Source organism: Panthera onca, chromosome E1 (genome assembly GCF_046562875.1).
Source record: "Panthera onca isolate mPanOnc1 chromosome E1, mPanOnc1 haplotype 2, whole genome shotgun sequence".
NCBI classification, from domain to species: domain Eukaryota; kingdom Metazoa; phylum Chordata; class Mammalia; order Carnivora; family Felidae; genus Panthera; species Panthera onca.
Genome location: NC_138352.1, coordinates 34,494,610 through 34,514,252, shown reverse-complemented (window position 1 = coordinate 34,514,252; position 19,643 = coordinate 34,494,610). Strand labels below are relative to the sequence as shown.

General features: G+C 37.3%; 1 protein-coding gene across 1 annotated transcript in view; it reads left to right on the top strand.

The window, feature by feature from the left end:
* The window catches only part of TAOK1 (TAO kinase 1), a 145,137-nt gene that overhangs the window by 69,092 nt on the left and 56,402 nt on the right, over positions 1-19,643 (top strand). The window contains exon 3 of the mRNA XM_060646861.3: positions 19,016-19,087. Within this exon, the coding sequence (XP_060502844.1) occupies positions 19,016-19,087 (72 nt within the window). The remainder of the gene's footprint in view (positions 1-19,015; positions 19,088-19,643) is intronic.

Here is a 19,643-nt window from a genome sequence, read left to right as displayed (position 1 = left end):
ATCCTAGACTGTGAGGTTGTTGGAGGTAAGGGCTCTGGATTAGTGATTTGTATGTGAAAGATGTGCTTGTTTGCTGTCTCTGTGAATTAGCTAACTCTGGGAGTGGCAGTCCCTTCGTGTTAGCAAGGCCCCAGACGACAGAACTTCAAATTACAGCAAATAAAAAGACATGAATATACATTTTCCCCACCATGGAAAGATACATATATGTATATGTGTATATGTATATATCTATATCTATATATAAGTTTTCCCTTATAATAACATTTTGGTCCTGCATTCTTTTATTATTTTAATTGTCACCCCAGTATAATTCTTATTATAGTTAACTTAGCACTTTTACCACTATACAATGTGAAAACTTTATACTATTTCAGCTGTTTCGTGTTCTTTGTGCAATTTTTCCGAAATGTCCATTTGATTCTTTTTATTTATTGATTGATTTAAAAAATTTTCTTTAAATGTTTATTTATGGAGAGAGAGAAAAGAGTGTGAGCAGGTGAGGAGCAGAGAGGGTAGGAGGCACAGAATCTGAAGCAAGCTCTAGGCTCTGAGCTGTCAGCACAGAACCTGACACGGGGCTTCAACCCATGAACCGTGAGATCATGACCTGGGCCAAAGTCAGATGCTTAACTGACTGAGTCACCCAGGCGCCCCTGATTCTTTTTTTGTTTTAAGATTTTATTTATTTTTAAGTCATTTCTACACCAAACCTGAGGCTCGAACTCAACAGCCCCAAGATCAAGAGTTGCATGCTCTACCAACTGAGCCAGTCAGGTGCCCTTTGATTCTCTTGTGTGTGTGTGTTTTAGTTTTTTTTAATGTTTATTTACTTTTATTTTTGAGAAAGAGAGGGAGGGGGAGACACAGAATCCGAAGCAGGCTCCAGGCTATGAGCTGTCAGCACAGAACCTGATGTGGGGCTCAAACCCACAAACTATGAGATCATGACCTGAGCCAACCAGGCGCCCCTTTTGTGTATGTTTAATCTGTCTGGTAATCCCAGTGTTTGAGTCCTCATTGGGTTTGTTTATAGTTTCTTTTGCTCTTCAGTATTTGATCTACTTTTATCAGGCTTTATAATTTTTGATTGGTCACTCTATATCATAGAGGACAATTTATAGATATTTTGGGTGATGTTATTTTTCTTCAAAGACAGTTGCATTTTCTTTTTTTTTTTTTTTTTTTTAAATTTTTTTAAATGTTTATTTTTGAGAGAGAGAGAGAGACAAAGCACGAGCTGGGGAGGGGCAGAGATAGAGAGAGAGACAGAATCCAAAGCAGGCTCCAGGTTCTAAGCTGTCAGCATGGAGCCTGATGAGGGGCTTGAACTCAGAGTCTGTGAGATCATGACCTGAACCGAAGTCAGACACTTAACTGACTGAGCCACCTAGGTGTTCCCAGTTGGATTTTCTTTTGGCCAGCTAATGGTATATTGGTGAATCACCTTGAGGTTTGGTTTTAGGCTTTGTTAAGACTAGTTGGTATCAGTTTTGCCTTTGTTACTAGGCCTGATTCTTACTCTTAAAGCAAGGCCCTTCTGGGATTCCAACTGAATGTTTGGGTGTTTATCAAGGCTCAATCATTTTGGTGGGGTTTGAATTCCAATCTCCATCTCTCCAGCACTTCTTGTGTTTTGACAGCTTTGCTGATTAGTCTTCCAGCTGCTATTTTCTGCTGGGTATCTGGGAGCCTTATGCAGCTATGTGCTTAGAAGTTGATTATTTACTTGAGGATAATTTGCAGATTTTTGATAATTTGCTGCTGCTTTTCAGCTTTGTTTTCTGAGATGATGCTGTGTAAAGTCTTACATTTTGGAAACTCTTATTCTCTGGCCTCTGTCTCCTCACCTTAGCTTTCTTCTTGGACTCTATTTTCTTGTACCACGTGTTCAGGGATAAAGCTGGAGTAAATTTACATCTCACTTTGTGTTTTATTCTTCTCGCAAGCATTCTAATTCTCGTCTCTAAAGCCTTGCCTGCATTTGTTGCTCTTTAACAGTTTCATACAATTGCTTTGCATATACTTCCTGTTTTTATGGTTGTTTGGGCAAGAAGTAGTAGTGAGATTTTCTTAGGTTAATGTTTGATATTATTTGTACTTGTTTGGGCTTTTCATATATCATTCTGTAAATATATGTGTTTTTGGAGCAATTGGTGTTTCATTGTTAATAATGGAAAGTATAGAATTTCCATAGATTTTCTCTTTTCTTTAGACCTGCCCATATGATCTATCCATTGGGGGAAGTAATGTTATTATCCTTTTCTTACATTAAAGGGACTGAGTTACATCACATATTAGCAAAATGTCAACGATTTAAAAATTTTAAATCTATAAAATTGTATTACCCCAATCCATAACTTGTCAGTAGTCCTTGTTGAAGCAAGTGAAGCAAGTTGGTTTTGAATTAAGGTTGCAGTTGGGACTTGAGGATGTATCAGAGGAAGGTAAAAAGGAAAGGCAAGCAAAGGCTTTTGAAGACAGCCCCCTACCCTGTACTCAGAAATGTAGGCTAGGGGCACCTGGGTGGCTCAGTAGGTTAAGCGTCCAACGTCAACTCAGATCATGATCTCAGGGTCTTGAGTTTGAGCCCCACATTGGGTTCTCTGCTGTCAGCACAGTCCACTTCAGATTCTCTGTTGTCTCCCCACCCCCACCCCACCGCCCCTACCCTGCTCACGTTTTCTCTCTCTCTCTCTCTCAAAAATAAACAAACACTAAAGAAATGTAGGCTTTATTCTCAAGTTTTGAGGGAACCACTGAAGTGCAAGAGAAATATTGCATTTCCATTTGTTATAAAAAGTGTGGAGGAAAGTGTGGAGGAAAGATTGGCATTGTCAAAGATCAAAGAAGAGAAGCTTTTGTAGTAATGAAGCTTTTATAATAATTTATGAAATACTGAGAGCTTAAATAGATAGTGGCACTGAGGGTAGAGAGGTGAATACACTTTTTTTTTTATTAATTAAGTAAGCTCTACACCCAATGTGGGACTTGAACTCATGACCCTGAGATCAAGAGTTGTCTGCCCTACTGACTGAGCCAGCCAGGTGCCCCATGAATACATATTTTTGAGCTCAAGTTTAAATTGATAGGATAAGAGAACTTGTTTTCTGATAAGAGGGTACACATTGTAGTGCCTCACCCATGGAAAATAATTTTGTGTGTGTATGGGGGTGATTCTCTAGTGCTTAGACTTCCTTATGCAATAGTTTTTGGGATTGTCCTAGGCAGGCTAGAACATTTCAGAGAGCTGTGTTTGGGAGAGAAAGTTGCATAGTTCCCAAAGTAAGGATCTCATGGGACCAACTAAAGCAAATTGGTTTAAACTGGATATCAGGAGCTGGCTTAGAAGAGACCCAGTTAAACACAATATGTGATCAGAGATTGGAAAATAATTCCTATAGAGGACATTACTAAGATAGTTGGTGAAATTTGAGTATGGACTATATATGCACTAGATAATAGTATTCTATCAATACTAAATTTTCTAAATTTGATAATGTATTGGGGTTATTTAAGAGAATGTTTTTGTTCTCAGGAGATATATGAAGAAGTACTTTGGAACCAAGGGTGAGAATATGTATTCTCAAATCCTTTTCAATGTTAAGTAATGACAATATGGTGATAATATGTATTTTAGAAAGTTTCGAACCAAATGTGGAAAAGTGTTAACTAAGGATTAATCTATAGTAGTGTCTGGGAAACGATAGCCCATGGGCCAAATAAATCCAGCCTATGAACCACTTTTGCTCAACTTCCAAGTTAAGAATGGTTTTTACAGGGACTCCTGGCTGGCTCAGTCAGTAGAGCATGCCACATTTGATTTTGGGGTTATAAAGTTCGAGCCCCATGTTGGATGTAGAGATTACTTAAAAAAAAGGAAGAAGAAGATGCAACATAAAAAGGATAATATATGTATTTGGCTCAGAAAGCCTAAAATACTAATACTAATATTTCTTTATAGAAAATGTGTGCTGACTTCTGACTTATTGGAAGGCATAACAAAGATTCACTGACCTATACTAATTACTGTATGTCTGAGGGAGGGAAACCAGAAAAATGCTGTTTTAGGAAGTCAGGAAACCTAGGTTCAGATTAGGACCACCCATCAGGAAATGCATGGGTACATGCATGAAAGCCTCAAGGAGTCAAGGGCAACTACTCATATCAGGTGTTTTCTTTTCTTTCTTTCTTTCTTTCTTCCTTCCTTCCTTCCTTCCTTCCTTCCTTTCCTTTCCTTTCCTTTCCTTTCCTTTCCTTTCCTTTCCTTTCCTTTCCTTTCCTTTTTATTTGTTTTGAGAGAGAAAGAGGGTGAGTGGGGCATGGGTAGAAAAAGAGGGAGAGCAAGAATCCCAAGCAGGCTCTGTACAGTCAGCACGGAGCCCGATGGCAAGGCTCCATCCCATGAACCATGAGATCATGACCTGAGCCGAGATCAAGTTTGATGCTTAACCAGACTGAGCCATCCAGTGGCCCCAAAGGAGGTGTTTTCTGTTAAATGTCTTGATGTATAGGAAACATGTACCAGGTAAATGAGCAGTTTGAATATAGCCCAGAATTGAATATTTTTGCCACAGTTACATTTCTAGGTTACTAACGTTCGTATTTCGTGGTATCAAGTAAACCTGTGTATGTGTATATGTTGCATGTGTGTGTACGCATGAATGCATGCTTTGGTTTTTGTTTCCTGTCACTCCTACCCCATGACAGAGCTTAATGTGTGGTGTCTATCTATAGGGTATATAGAGGAAGGACCCTCTCATCAAATTTTTTTTAGATGACTAAAAGTACTTTGTATAATATTTCTGAATTTTCATTAATTGACCATAAGGATCACCTTAAGTCTAAATATACTCTGATTGAGCCAGCTGTGCTGGCTGTCTCATCAGGCAGGTTAATCAAGGGCTGGTATCTTAAGTATTTGAAACCAAGCCAAAGAGTCAGATGTCCAAAAGGACTATCTCTGCATTGCCAGGAAGATAAAAATGTCTCGGGCACCTGCATGGCTCAGTTAGTTAAGCATCCAACCTGAGACAGATCTCAGGTGATGATCTCACAGTTCTTGAGTTTGAGCCCTGAATCAGGAGGCTCTCTGTTGTCAGCAAAGAGTCCACTTCGGATCCTCTGTCCCCCTTTCTCTCTGCCCCTCCCCTGCTCACACTTACTCTCTCTCTGTCTCTCTCAAAAATAAACATTTAAAAAATATTTTCTCTTTTAGTTTCCAGTATCTTAAATATAAGCAGCATGATGTCAGTAGATGGGCTACATTGCACTGGCTTAGGAGCCAACTAACTTGCCAACAAATAGGGCAGACCATGTATGATTCTAGCAAATTCATTTATTTATTTTTTAAGTATTTTCTTTGTTTTAAAAAATGAGATGTAATGTTTACCTCTTTTTTCTAGTGTAAGGTTTTGTGAATATATATTCTTTTAGGAGCTTGGCAAGTTTTATATTTTCAGTGGTTATAGCAAATTGTTTAATGTTAATGAAAGATATAAATATACAAAAAAGATATAGAAAGACTATTTACACTTGGTGGTGATTTCAGATCATTGTTAATTGGTTCATTAAAATGGCTCCCAAGTGGATCTTCACAGTTTTATGGCTTCGAACAAAATGATTAGTTGTATATATTTTTTGTTGTATATATATTACATATACGTATATATATGTATATATATATTAGTTGTATATATATATGTATATATATGTATGTATATATATTAGTTGTATATATATGTGTATATATATATGTATATATATATTAGTTGTATATATATATATGTGTGTATATATGTATATATATATATATTAGTTGTATATATTTTTTTCCTTTTTTTTTTTTTTCTCTCTCTCTAAAGCATTATCTTTGTCTTTAGGCCTATAACCAGTTTTGTCTTCACCTTATTCTCAGGCAGTGAGAATAGATGACATGCAGTATTGTACTCTTTTTTTTTTTTTAATTTTTTTTTTTTAACATTTATTTATTATTGAGAGACAGACACAGAGTGTGAGCAGGGGAGGGGACAGAGAGAGGGGGAAACACAGAATCCAAAGCAGGCTCCGGGCTCTGAGCTGTCAGTACAGAGCCTGACGCAGGGCTTGAACTCACAAACTGTGAGATCGTGACCTAAGCCGAAATCGGTTGCCCAACCGAGCCACCCAGGCACCCCAGTATTGTACTCTTTAATTACTTACAGTTCATTTATTTCTGTTCTACATAGCATTTGGTTATGTGTATATACAAACACTTAAAACTTTTCTATTATTTTCTTTTTTTTTTTAATGTTTGTTTTGAGAGAGATAGAGGGAAGGAAGGAGGGAAGGAGAGAGAATCCCAAGCAGGCTCCTTGCTATCAGTGCAGAGCCCAGTGGGAGGGGAGGGGCTCAATCTCAAGAACTGTGAGTTCATGACCTGAGCCAAAATCAAGAGTTGGACACTTAACCAACTGAGCCACTCAGGTGTTCCTCTATTATTATCTTATTCTCTACAAGAAGAATATCCCATCTTCTTTTCAGTTTATTTGTTAATCACTTCAAGGAAAATGTAGAAATTATGTACTCCTCCCTGTATCCTTTTTGTAGGGGCACCTGGGTGGCTCAGTTGGTTAAGCGTCCCAACTTTGGCTCAGGTCATGATCTCATAGTTTGTGAGTTCAAGCCCCACGTCGGGTTCTGTGCTGACAGCTCAGAGCCTGGATCCTGCTTCAGATTCTGTGTTTCCTTCTCTCTCTGCTGCTCCCCGACTTGTGCTCTGTCTCTCAAAAATAAACAAATGTAAAAAAATATATATATATGTATATATATAAAATATATATATATAAATATATAAAAAAAAATATATATATATATATATTATTTTTTTTTTTAGTATTTATTTACTTATTTTGAGAGAGAGAGAGAAAAACCCAAGCAGGCTCTGAGCTGTCAGCACAGAGCCCAATGCAGGGTTCGATCTCACGAACCAGGAAGTCATGACCTGAGCTGAAATCAAGAATCAGGCACTTAACCAACTGAGTCACCCAAATGCACCAAGTAATCTCTATACCCCATGTGGTGCTCAAACTCACCACCCCAAGATCAAGAGTTGTACACTCCACCAATTAAGCTCACCAGGCACCCCACATTTGCATGCATTATAAATCCAGAATTCAGTGTTAACAATTTTTGCTTTAGTCCTATATATTTTAAAGAATCTAAGAGAAAAAATAGTTTTAAAATTTATCCACATATTTACCGTGTTACATACAACATGATTATTTACTTTGGAAATTCCCAAACAGTTTACAAAAGGATGCCCGGAATTAATAGGTGGGTTTAGCAAAGTTGCAGGATACAAGCTCAATATACGAAAACCTATTGTATTTCTGTATGTCTGCAGTGAACAACTGGAACTTGTTTTATTCTAGAAGTACTGTCTGTAATACCCACAAAATGAAATAACTTCAGTTTAAATTCAACAAAAAATGGACAAGATTTGTATTCTGAAAACCATAAAACATTGAAAAAATTCCAAGGAAACCTAAATAACTGAAGAGATATACTGTGTTGATAGATTGGAAGACTAAATAATGTTATGCTGTCAGCTGTTTCCAGATTGATGTATAGATTCAGTGCATTCCCAATAAAAATCCCAGCAGGCTTTTAAAATAGATATTGACAAGCAGATTCTAAAATTTGGGGGAAAGCAAAGGAACTAGAATAGCCAAAGCAATTCTGAAAAAGTGAACAAGTTCAAGAACTCAAACCATCTGATTTCAAAAACCTACAGTAATCAAGATAATATGATATTGTTGAAAGGATAAATTCATAAACAAAACCTAGAGTCCAGACATAGACCCATACAAATGTAGTGAACGGATTCCTGGCAAGGGTGCAATGGCAGATCAATGAAGAAAGGATAGATTTTTCAACAAATAGTGCCAGAGCAATTGGACGTGCATGTGCATAAAAATAAACTTTGACGGACACCTGGCTGACTCAATTGGTGGAGCATGCGACTCTTGATCCCAGGATTGTGAGTTTCAGTCCCATGATGGGTGTAGAGATTACTTAAAAATAAAATCTAGGGGTACCTGAGTGGCTCAGTCAGTTAAGCGTCCAACTTTGGCTCAGGTCATGATCTCACAGTTTTGGGGCTCTGCTTGGACATAGAGCCTGCTTCAGATCCTCTCCACCACCACCCCCAAGCTCTCGCGTCTGTGCTCTCTCTCTCAAAAACAAGTAAACATTAAAATAATGATAAAATCTTAAAAGAAAAAGAAAAATAAACTTTGACTTACACCTTACATAAAAATTAATGCAAAATGGATTGTATTCTACATTTAAAGCCTATGAAGCTTCTTAGAATAAAATATAGGAGAAAGTTGTTAACACGAAAAGCATTATCCATCCAAACAGATAAAATTTATAAATTGAGCTTTATCAAAATTAAAAACTTTTGGTTTTTGGAAGATGCTTTTAAGAGATGAAAAGGAAAGCCACAGACTGTCAGAAAGTGTTTTCATGTTACATATATGACAAAGGATTAGTATCCAGAACAAACAGAGAAGACAACTTAATAAAGGTTGTTAAAGCCCCTAATAAACATAGATAAGAAAACAACCTAATAAACGTTGAGCAAAAGTCTAAACAGACACATTACCAAAACAAAACAAAACAAAACAAAAAAAAAAAACAGATGGTTAATAAAAATATAAAAAGAAACTTAACATCATTAGTTTTAAAGGAAATACAAGTTAAGACCACAGTGAGATATCACTGCATGCCTGTTAGAATGACTTAGAAATAAAGATGAGATGAAAGAAATAGAATGCCAAGTACTGGTGAACATGTCAAGCAATTAGAAATCTCATTTATTGCTGGCAGGAATGTAAAATGGTCTAGCCACTGTGGAAAACAGTTTGGCAGATCTTTTTTTTTTTTTTTTAAACGTTTATTTATTTTTGAGACCGAGAGAAACAGAGCATGAGGGGGGGGCGGGAGGGGGGCTGTCAGAGACAGAGAGGGAGACACAGAATCCGAAGCAGGCTCCAGGCTCCAAGCTGTTGGCACAGAGCCCGATGCGGGACTTGAACTCACAGACCGTGAGATCATTACCTGAGCCAAAGTTGGATGCTTAACAGACTGAGCCACCCAGGTGCCCCAACAGTTTGGCAGTTCTTAAAAAAAAGTTAAACATACTATTGTGTTTAACAATCTCACTCCTAAATATTAATCCATGAGAAATGAAAACTCAAGTTCACACAAAAAACTTTAAATGGGGTGCCTGGGTGACTGAGTTGGTTAAGCCTCTTAACTTTGGTTCTTGTGATTCGTGGGTCTAAGCCCCACATCAGGCTCTCTGCTGTCAGTACAGAGCCCGCTTTGGATCCTCTGTTCCCCTCTCTCTGCCCCTACCTGCTCACTCTCAAAAATAAATAAACATTAAAAATATTTTTAAAAACTATAAATATTTAATGGTAGTTTTGTTGATAATTGCCAAAAATTGTAATCTACTTCACAGTGCATGCCACAAAGAGTGAATTTTACCTGTTTATTAAATGTTCATTAATGTTGATTAAAAAAAAAAAAACTATGTTATGGGGAAACATAAATGGACTACAGACTATAGCAAATTATCCTTACCTGTATTATAAAGTTTGTTTTTGAGAGACAGAGACAGACATCCATGAGCAGGGGAGGGGCAGAGAGAGAGGAAGACACAGAATTTGAAGCAGGTTCCAGGCTCTGAGCTGTCAGCACAGAGCCCAGTGCAGGGCTCAAACGGACAGACCGTGAGGTCATGACCTGAGTCGAAGTCAGACGCTTAACTGACTGAGCCACCCAGGTGCCCTGAACCTTAACTGTATTATAAATGAATAACATAAACACACAGAAGTGGGTGGGAAAGAAAAGAACCTACTCTTAAATGATTTTGGAAACAGTATTTTGTTGTTGTTGTTGTTGTTGTTGTTGTTGTTGTTGTTGTTGTTTTTAAACAACAGACAGAGAGAGACAGAGCATGAACGGGGGAGGGTCAGAGAGAAAGGGAGACACAGAATCTGAAATAGGCTCCAGGCTCTGAGCTGTCAGCACGGAGCCCGATGCAGGGCTCGAACTCACAGACTCTGAGATCATGACCTGAGCCGAAGTCAGATGCTCAACTGACTGAGCCACCCAGGCGCCCCTGGAAACAGTATTTTGGCTGAATAAGACTAAAGGCAAAAGGAACTCTAGTTTCTAGTTTCTCACAGGTGTATGGTTTGGCAATTCTGAAACTATATTGTAGATTTGAATAAGTAAATGTATTATAATATTATAGACAATGAAAACCAGTTTTTTTACTGAGAAAGAAGTTACAAATAAAGGGGGGAGGCTAGGTATAACCTTTTGGCGTTGGATTGGAATTGTGAAGGTATTAGTACTTCTGTCTCACACAACACAGAGGTGTGTGTGTGTGTGTGTGTGTGTGTGATATACATACACACACACACACATAATGAAAATTCCTGTTATTAAATGTAACATGACTAAGGGAAATAATTGTTGCAACCAGGATCCACTGATAGATGCAAAAATTAGTGGGTTAAAGTCTGAGGAGGAACAGGATATATGCATAATCTCAAGTATGGTCCCAAAGATATTTATTAATTGAAATGGGAAAATCAGTGGATAAATCTGACAGACTGCCTTAACTAAGTGATCAAGGTTAATATCAACAGTGTTCACATCATGTACCCCGTCTCTTGACATGACACTGAGGACACATCATTTCTGTGTTGTTCTTATTAATCTAATCGTGAGGAAATAAACTCAGTTTGGGCACTGTTAACAAAATAACCAATAGTCTTTCAAAAGTGTCAAAGTCATGAAAGACAAAGAAAGGTTGAGGAATTGTCACAGGCTGAAAGACACTAAGGCAACATGATATCCAAGCAATGTAGGATCCTGAAACAGAAAAAAATGTTTTAGTGGAAAAATTGGTGAACTTCAAATAAAGTCTTAGTTTAGTTAATAGTTAATAACTTGTTAATTTCCTAGTTTTGATAATTGTACTGTACTATGAAAGATACTAACATGGGAAGCAGGGTGAAGGATATATGGTAACTGTACTATTTTTGCAACACTTCTATAAGTCTAATTATTTCAACGTGAAAAAAAAATTTTAAGCTCATTTGTAACCAGAAATTGACTTTTTCTAAAAAAGAAAAGGAAGTTTCTCTTGACTTCAGAGAGATAATGTACGCTTCATAAATAAAAGATTCCAGGTGATAAAATTGGTAGCTAAAGAAACATGTTTATTATTTTTAAGATTGTTATTTTATGAGTGAGCATGAGCAGGGCAGTGGGTTAGAGGGAGGGAGGGAGAGAGAGACAGAGACAAAGAAAGAATCTTAAGCAGGCTCCAGGCTCAGCACAGGGCCAGATGTGGGGCTCAATTTCATGACCCTGGGATCATGATCTAAGCCAAAATAAAGAGTAGGATGCTTGGGACACCTGGGTGACTCAGTCAGTTAGGCATCTGACCCTTGATTTTGGCTCAGGTCATGATCTCCCAGTTTGTGAGTTTGAGCCCCACATCAGGCTCTTTGTTGGTTTGTGGCAAAGAGCCTGCTGGGATTCTCCCTCACTCTTTGCCCCTGTGATCTCTGTCTCTCTCAGAATAAATAAACTTAACAAAAAAAGAGTATGATGCTCTCAACCAGCTGAGCCACCCAAGGCACCCCTAAAAATTGTAATTTTAAAAGCAAACCAATGGGGGCGCCTGGGTGGCTCAGTGGGTTAAGTGCCCAACTCTTGATTTTGGCTCAGGTCATGATCTCATGGTTTGTGGGGTCGAGCCCTGTGTTAGGCTCTGCTGACAGAGTGGAGCCTACTTGGGATTCTCTCTCTCCTCTCTCTGCCCCTCCCCTGCTCATGCTGAGCTCGCACACTCGCTCTCTCTCAAATAATAACAAATAAACAAATAAATAAAAGCAAACCAATGACCTACCACTCTAAAGCCATAATAAAACATCTCTAAGAATTCCTTTCTTAATCTGTAGGGGAAAAACTCCATTCACATTCTTTATTTCTTCTTCCTATTAAAATTGCTTATTTTCCCCTCAAGCAACAAATGTTACATAGATGTTTAACATTTTGACAGTTATTATGGATTTAATTTTTTTTAATGGGCACCTTTGGAATAAAATCACAATTTAAAATATTATTCCCCTAGAGAAAATTTGTTTCAAATTCTTAACAATTTGAACTTTTTTTTTTTTTTTTTAATTTTTTTAATGTTTTTATTTATTTTTGCGACAGAGAGAGACAGAGCATGAGCAGGGGAGGGGCAGAGAGAAACGGAGACACAGAATCGGAAGCAGGCTCCAGGCTCTGAGCTGTCAGCACAGAGCCCGATGCGGGACCCACAGACTGTGAGATCATGACCTGAGCTGAAGTAGGACACTTAACCGACTGAGCCACCCAGGCGCCCCAACAATTTGAACTTTTGATTTATATCCCATTTGTAAGTTGGACACAAAAAGAGTAAAGAATAAAAACTCCATCTGTAATTTCACTACCCAAGGACAGCTATTATTAACAGTTAGGTATATATCCTTGAAGAATCTTGTTATGTACACATGTCGTAAGTGTGCATTTGATGTTGATCACATTTGTTTACTTTCCAGATTGGACACTAGTTGAAGGAAGAGGGACCTAGAAAACAGATTATTTCAAAAACAAGACTTTTTTTGTATTATAGTTTTGTCTGTATTTATGCTTGTTCCTCCATATACACTAGTGTGGAGAAATACAGAACAGAGGAAAAATATACATAGAATCTTAGAATTGGGCCCAATAAAAGAACCACACTGAGAAAACCCTGACTTGTAGACATTCAGTGTGCCAGTAGTATTTTTTAAATTGACTGTTTTTATTGAGTACAATTTATGTACATAAATATACAGATATTAAATGTATATAGTTTGATGAAATTAGACAAATTATGCCCCTATACAATCAACAATTCAAGATATAGAATGGTGACAGTTGTGGGGAATAGAATGGAAGAGATAGAGGATGGAATGATCCTTATTTGAATTCACCTCTTTGGGTAATAAATGCTTTACATATTTAAAAATTAAAATTTACTCAGTATGTGGGGGGTGGGGCATGTCACTGAAATCAAAGGAAAACAGGAACAATGAATCCAACTGTATTTCAGGTATAACCACATTGGAGGACAGAATAGAACTAATACAAGTAATTTTTGTACACCATATTTTAACTACATACCCTCAGTCTTGGGAAAAGGAAACTGGAGACAAATTTTCAACTCTTAATACATTTCTTACATATTCAGATGGATGTGACAGTTCTGAAACTATGTGTTAAAGGATTGAGCAGTGAATAATATTGATATTATTTAAAATTTTTTTAACGTTTATTTTTGAGAGAGAGAGAGAGAGCGCGCACTTGGGAGCTGGGAAGGGGCAGAGAGAGGAAGACAGGATCTGAAGCAGGCTCCAAGCTGTGAGCATAGAGCTCGAGGTGGGGCTTGAACTCACAACCCTGAGATCATGAAGAGTCAGCCACTTAACAGACTGAGCCACCGAGGGGCCCCAATATTGATGTTATTTAGAGTCAGGATCCTAACTTTGAAAGAAGAGAGAAATATGGAATCAGGGAAAGTAAGGAAGAACCCTGTGGGATTTGATAGGATATATCTTCTTTGTCTGTCTGTCTGTCTCTATCTACCTACCTACCTACCTACCTACCTACTTACCTACCTACCTATCTACCTATCTACCTATCTGCCTATCTGCTGCAAGAAGGTCACCGCAGTGATACCTCAGTACCAGAGAATATTCGGATCTTGAATTCCTCACTAAACCGAGCAAGAGCTCCTTGGAGTAATGGCTCATTCTGTTTCAGGGATAGAACATTAAAAGATAAGCCTTAGGAAATCTTGTGCCAGAAAGTTAAAAAATGCTTTAGAAAAAAAAAAGATGGGGCCTGGCAAAAGGACATGAAACCAGAGTGAGGGAGCTCCCACTGGCCAAATCTGGAATTATTTGAGCATCAATATAAAATGGTAACGGATTGGGGTACCTGGGTGGCTCAGTCGGTTAAGCAACTGACTTCAGCTCAAGTCATGATCTTGCAGTTTGTGGGTTCAAACCCAGCAGCAGGCTCTGTGCTTACAGCTCAGAGCCTGAAACCTGCTTCGGATTCTGTCTCCCTCTCTTTACCACTTGCCTGCTCACTCTGTATCTCTCTCTCTCTCTCTCTCTCTCTCTCAATAGTAAATAAACATTAAAAAAAAAATTGTAATGGTAATCAATTATAGCCTATTGAATAAAAATAGGAATCCATCATTTCCATGACTGATAATAGATGGATGAATAAAAAGGGAGGGCTTGGGGCGCCTGGGTGGCGCAGTCGGTTAAGCGTCCGACTTCAGCCAGGTCACGATCTCGCGGTCCGTGAGTTCAAGCCCCGCGTCAGGCTCTGGGCTGATGGCTCGGAGCCTGGAGCCTGTTTCCGATTCTGTGTCTCTCTCTCTCTCTGCCCCTCCCCCGTTCATGCTCTGTCTCTCTCTGTCCCAAAAATAAATAAAAAACGTTGAAAAAAAATTAAAAAAAAAAAAAAAAAAAAAGGGAGGGCTTTTCCCTATGTGTCTCTCTCAAAAATAAACATTAAAAATTAAAAAAAAAAAAAAGGAGGGCTTTTCCTTATAACAGAATGCTGACTGTTAAATGTGAAGGGAATGGTAGAGTTGGAAAAAATCAACATTTTGTAATCATCATAGTGAAGATTGTTTGGGGCTAGAAACTTCAGTGGTTGGTAATCTAGGGGAAAAGTTTTTGGAGCAGGATGTTTACGTGATTTAAAAGTATCTCTCCACGGTGGTGCCTGGGTGGCTCAGTAGGTTAAGCCTTTGACTTTTGATTTTGGCTCAGATCATGATCCCACAGCGGGCCCCTCCCTGACAGTGCAGAACCTGCTTGGGATTCTCTCTCTGCCCCTCCCCTGCTTGTGCTCAGTCTCTTAAAATAAATAAATAAACTTAAAAAAAATATCTCTTCACAAATTCCTTGTTAGATACAAGGTAGAAAATAGTAACTCTAACTGTATACATTGGAAAAGAAGAGACAGTGCTTGAGTGGGTTATAAAAATTAGTAACATCAAGGAGGAACAGACAGACCTTGTATACCTACACTGAAAAGGACACGATATTACTCTTGCAGTATTTTGGCCAAGGACGTATAACCAGAATCTAATCTTGAAGAAATGCCAGACAAGCACAAATTTAATAACATTCTATAAAATATCACTGCATATTTTTAAAAAAATGACAGTGTCATAAAAGACAAAGGTTGAGGAATTGTTCTAGATTAGAGGAGACTAATAAGGCATGATGAGGAAGCACAACATGTGGTCCCAAAGGAGAGAAAAACATTTGTAGACATTACATATTTTTATTTTTAGACATAATAGGCAAAGGATCTCATTTTGTCATTTAATTTTAATGTAATCATTACTAATAAGTTTGGATTTTAATAAATTATACTCATTTTTTTAATTTACTATTTTATTTAAGAAACTTTTTTAACATTTATTATTGAGAGACAGACACAGAGCGTGAGCAGGGGAGGGGCAGAGAGAGAGGGAGACACAGAATGCAAAGCAGGTTCCAGGCTCTGAGCTGTCAACACAGAGCCCGATGCGGGGCTCAAACTCAGAAACCACAAGATCATGATCTGAGCCGAAGTTGGATGATTGAGTGAGCCACCCAGTAGCCCCTTTAATTTACTATTATAAAATATCTTAACATTGCAGAAGATTTTGCAGTTACAGTAAAGAGTTTTTCCCTGTAATTTTCTTTTTTTTTTAATTTAAAAAAATTTTTTAACATTCATTTTTGAGAGTGAGAGAGAGCATGAGCAGGGGAGGGGCAGAGAGAGAGGGAGACACAGAATCCGAAGCAGGCTCCAGGCTCTGAGCTGTCGGCACAGGGCCCGACACGGGGCTTGAACTCACGGAGTGTGAGATCATGACCTGAGCCGAAGTCAGACGCTTAACCCACTGACCCACCCAAGCGCCCCTTTCCATGTAATTTTCACCCATTTCTCTTAATGTTAACATGTTATATAATGTTTTATCAACATTACCTTTATCACAACTAAGAAATCAATATTGATCAAATGATACCATAAACCACATACTCAGAGTTTTCCAGTTTTTAAAACTACTGTCTCTTCTGTTTTTAGAATCTGATCCAGAATATTGATTTGCATTTGGTATACCCTCTTTTATTTTTTAATGTTTACTTATTTTTGAGAGAGAGAAAGAGAACAAGCAGGGGAGGAGCAAAGAGACAGGGAGACATAGAATCTGAAGCAGGCTCCAGGCTCTGAGCTGTCAGCACACAGCCCATTGTGGGGCTTGAACCATGAACTATGAGATCATGACCTGAGCTGAAGTCATATGTTCAACCTACTGAGCCATCTAAGCGCCCCTAGTATACCCACTTTTAAATCAAGCTTTATCTTAGGTTAATTAAAAAGTGCAGCTGTTTAATGCAAAACAGTGAGATTGGATCCTTCATACCATATGTAAAAATTCAAAATGGATCAAAGAGGGGCGCCTGGGTCGCTCAGTCGGTTAAGCATCTGACTTCGGCTCAGGTCATGATCTCGCGGTCTGTGAGTTCTAGCCCCGTGTCGCGCTCTGTGCTGACAGCTCAGAGCCTGGAGCCTGTTTCAGATTCTGTGTCTCCCTCTCTCTCTGACCCTCCCCCATTCATGCTCTCTTTCTGTCTCAAAAATAAAAAATAAACCTCAAAAAATTTTTTTTTTTCAAAATGGATCAAAGACCTATATGTAATAGTTAAAACTATAACACTTTAGAAGAAAACATAGGGGTAAATCTGCACAATCTTGGTTTTGGCAAAGGATTCTTAGATATGACACCAAAAGCATGAGCGACAAAAAAAAGTAGATACAGCCGTCTGGGTGGCTCAGTCAGTTAAGCGTCTTGACTTCAGCTCAGGTCATGATCTCGTGGTTCATGGGTTCAAGTCCCACATTGAGCTCTTTGCTGTCTACACAGAGTCCACTTCCGATTCTCTGTCCCCCTCTGTCTCTCCCCTGCTCACATTCTCTCTTTCAAAAATAAATAAAACATTAAAAAATGTTTTAAATACAAAAAACTGGACTTCATCAAAATAAAAAAAACTTCTGTGTTTCAAAACTTTGAAAGACAATCTACAAAACAGGAGAAAATATTTTTAAATCACATATCTGATAAGGGATTTGTCTAGAATATAAAGAACTGTTATAACTCAGTCATGAAAAGACAATTTAAAAATGGGTAAAGGATCTGAATTAACATTTCTCCAAAGAAGATACGCAAATGGCCACGAAGCACAAAAAATGATGCTTAACAGCATTAGTCATGAATCTTGAGAACATTATGCTAAATGAAAGGAGCAAACACAAAAGACCACATATAGTTCCATTAAAAAAATTTAAAAAAATTTTTTTAATGTTTATTTTTGAGAGAGAGAGAGAGAGACATGGAATCCGAAGCAGGCTCCAGGCTCCCAGATGTCAGCACAGAGCCCAATGCAGGGCTTGAACTTAGGAATCATGAGATCATGACCTGAGCCGAAGTTGGACACTTAATCGACTGAGCCACCAGGCGTCCCCCAAACAGTGTCTTTTTTTAAAAAGTTTTTAAAGCAATGCTGTAGAGGTATAATTTACATACGTGCTATTTATTTTTTTAACAAGTTTTGAGGCATGAATTACGTACCATAAGTTCACCAACTTTAATTGTGCATTCCAATGATTTTAGTAAATAGGAGTTATAGCTGTCATCATAATTAATTTTAGAGTATTTTGACCTTTTGGAATTTATTAAAGTCTAAACTGAAGATCATTTCTTCCACAGGTGATTTGAGATGGTCTTGACCCTTTTATGAACTCAATACTGTGTGTGTGTATATATACATATAGTAAGAGTTTGGCCTTCCTTTCCAAGAGTTAAAAATTGTATTTCTGTTACATTTTTATTACTTTTTTCAGAAGTTCCATAAGAATGGTAAATAATTGTGATATCATTGTAGCATTCTTAATTCTGATTAGCAGTTGTTTACAATAGACATGATTTGTCATGTTGAGGAATTACCTTTCTCATCTGGGTTTTCTAGGAATTTTACCTTTCCTGCAGCTGAGTACATTTAGCATTCGGCCTTTCCTGCATTTCTAGCATTTATTGAGCATTTACATGATATTTTTCCCCTTTAACTTAAAAAAAATTGAAATGATGAAGTGTTTTCCTATTATCAGAGTCTTTTTCATTTATATGATTGTAGTATATTTTATCCAAATGAAAATTTCTTTTAATGCCATGTAATATTTGGTTTTTAAATTTTATTTAGAGCTTTTATCTATATTTTCAAACAAAATTGGTACTCTATTTTGTGCTATTTGTGAGGTTTTAGTTATTGGGTTATACTGCCTTCATAAAACTAATGGGATATCTTTTCCTTTGTTCCCACTTATATCTTGGAAAGTTCCGCTGGTAAAACTATTTTCCACTTAAGGCTATTTTAAAGATAATTAATTGGTATTCAATCTGCCACCATTGTTTTTTTTTTACATTTTTTCTTTAGATCAGTTTTATTAATTCTTACCTAGAAAACTGTCCATTTCATTGAGATTTCAAAATCGATTAGCATAGATTTACATATACTAACTAGTCTTGTTTTCTTTCTGTTTATAGTACTATTAAAATTTCTATATTTTTTCTCTCAAGTAGATCACTAAAAATAAACTTGCTTTATTTTTCTTTCCAAAGTATGAGCTCCTGGATAATTTGATAAGTTTTCATATATATTTATTATTTTTTTAAGGTATTTGAAAGCACTTTTGATGTCCTTTTTGACATGATAGCTTATAAATGCTTTTATGCTCAGAGAGATAAATAATTGCCCAGATTTATTGTGTTCATTTTCACAACGGTCCTTTATTTTTTTAGGCACGAGATGTGCGCACCAATGAAGTGGTGGCTATCAAGAAAATGTCTTATAGTGGGAAGCAGTCTACTGAGGTGGGTGAAATATATACATTCTTACTGGTATGTTAGAGAATGACATACTGGTTTAAATTAGGGGTAGATGGGAATTCTTTCAAAAACGTAAAATGTACTTAAAGAAAAGTGTAGAAATATTGTCTATCGCAGTGAATTTTCTTTCAGAAACTAAATATACCCATTAAAATTGTGCCTAGAGCCTTAAACAGGACATTTGTGGCATGCCAAAAGCCTTCCAGCTTGTGTCCCTTGCTTTTAATTTTTTAGTATATGTGCTGCTGAAGTGAGCTTATTACTTTTTTAAACTGTGGTTTAATACATAACTCTATCATAGAGAAATTACCAGTTTCTGAGGAGGTAAACTAGAGTAAGATACATTTAACAATAAATTATATTGAGTATAATTTTTTAGTGGTTTAGAAATTGTGTAAGACTTATTTTAAACAAACTTTAATAATCAACAGGCAGTATAGTCTGAAAAATGGGCAGTGTGTAATAATTTGAGAAACAAAAAATAAAATTACTGATTCTACATTGATACCACTTTAGTTCTCTATTACTCAATTAGTTCTTG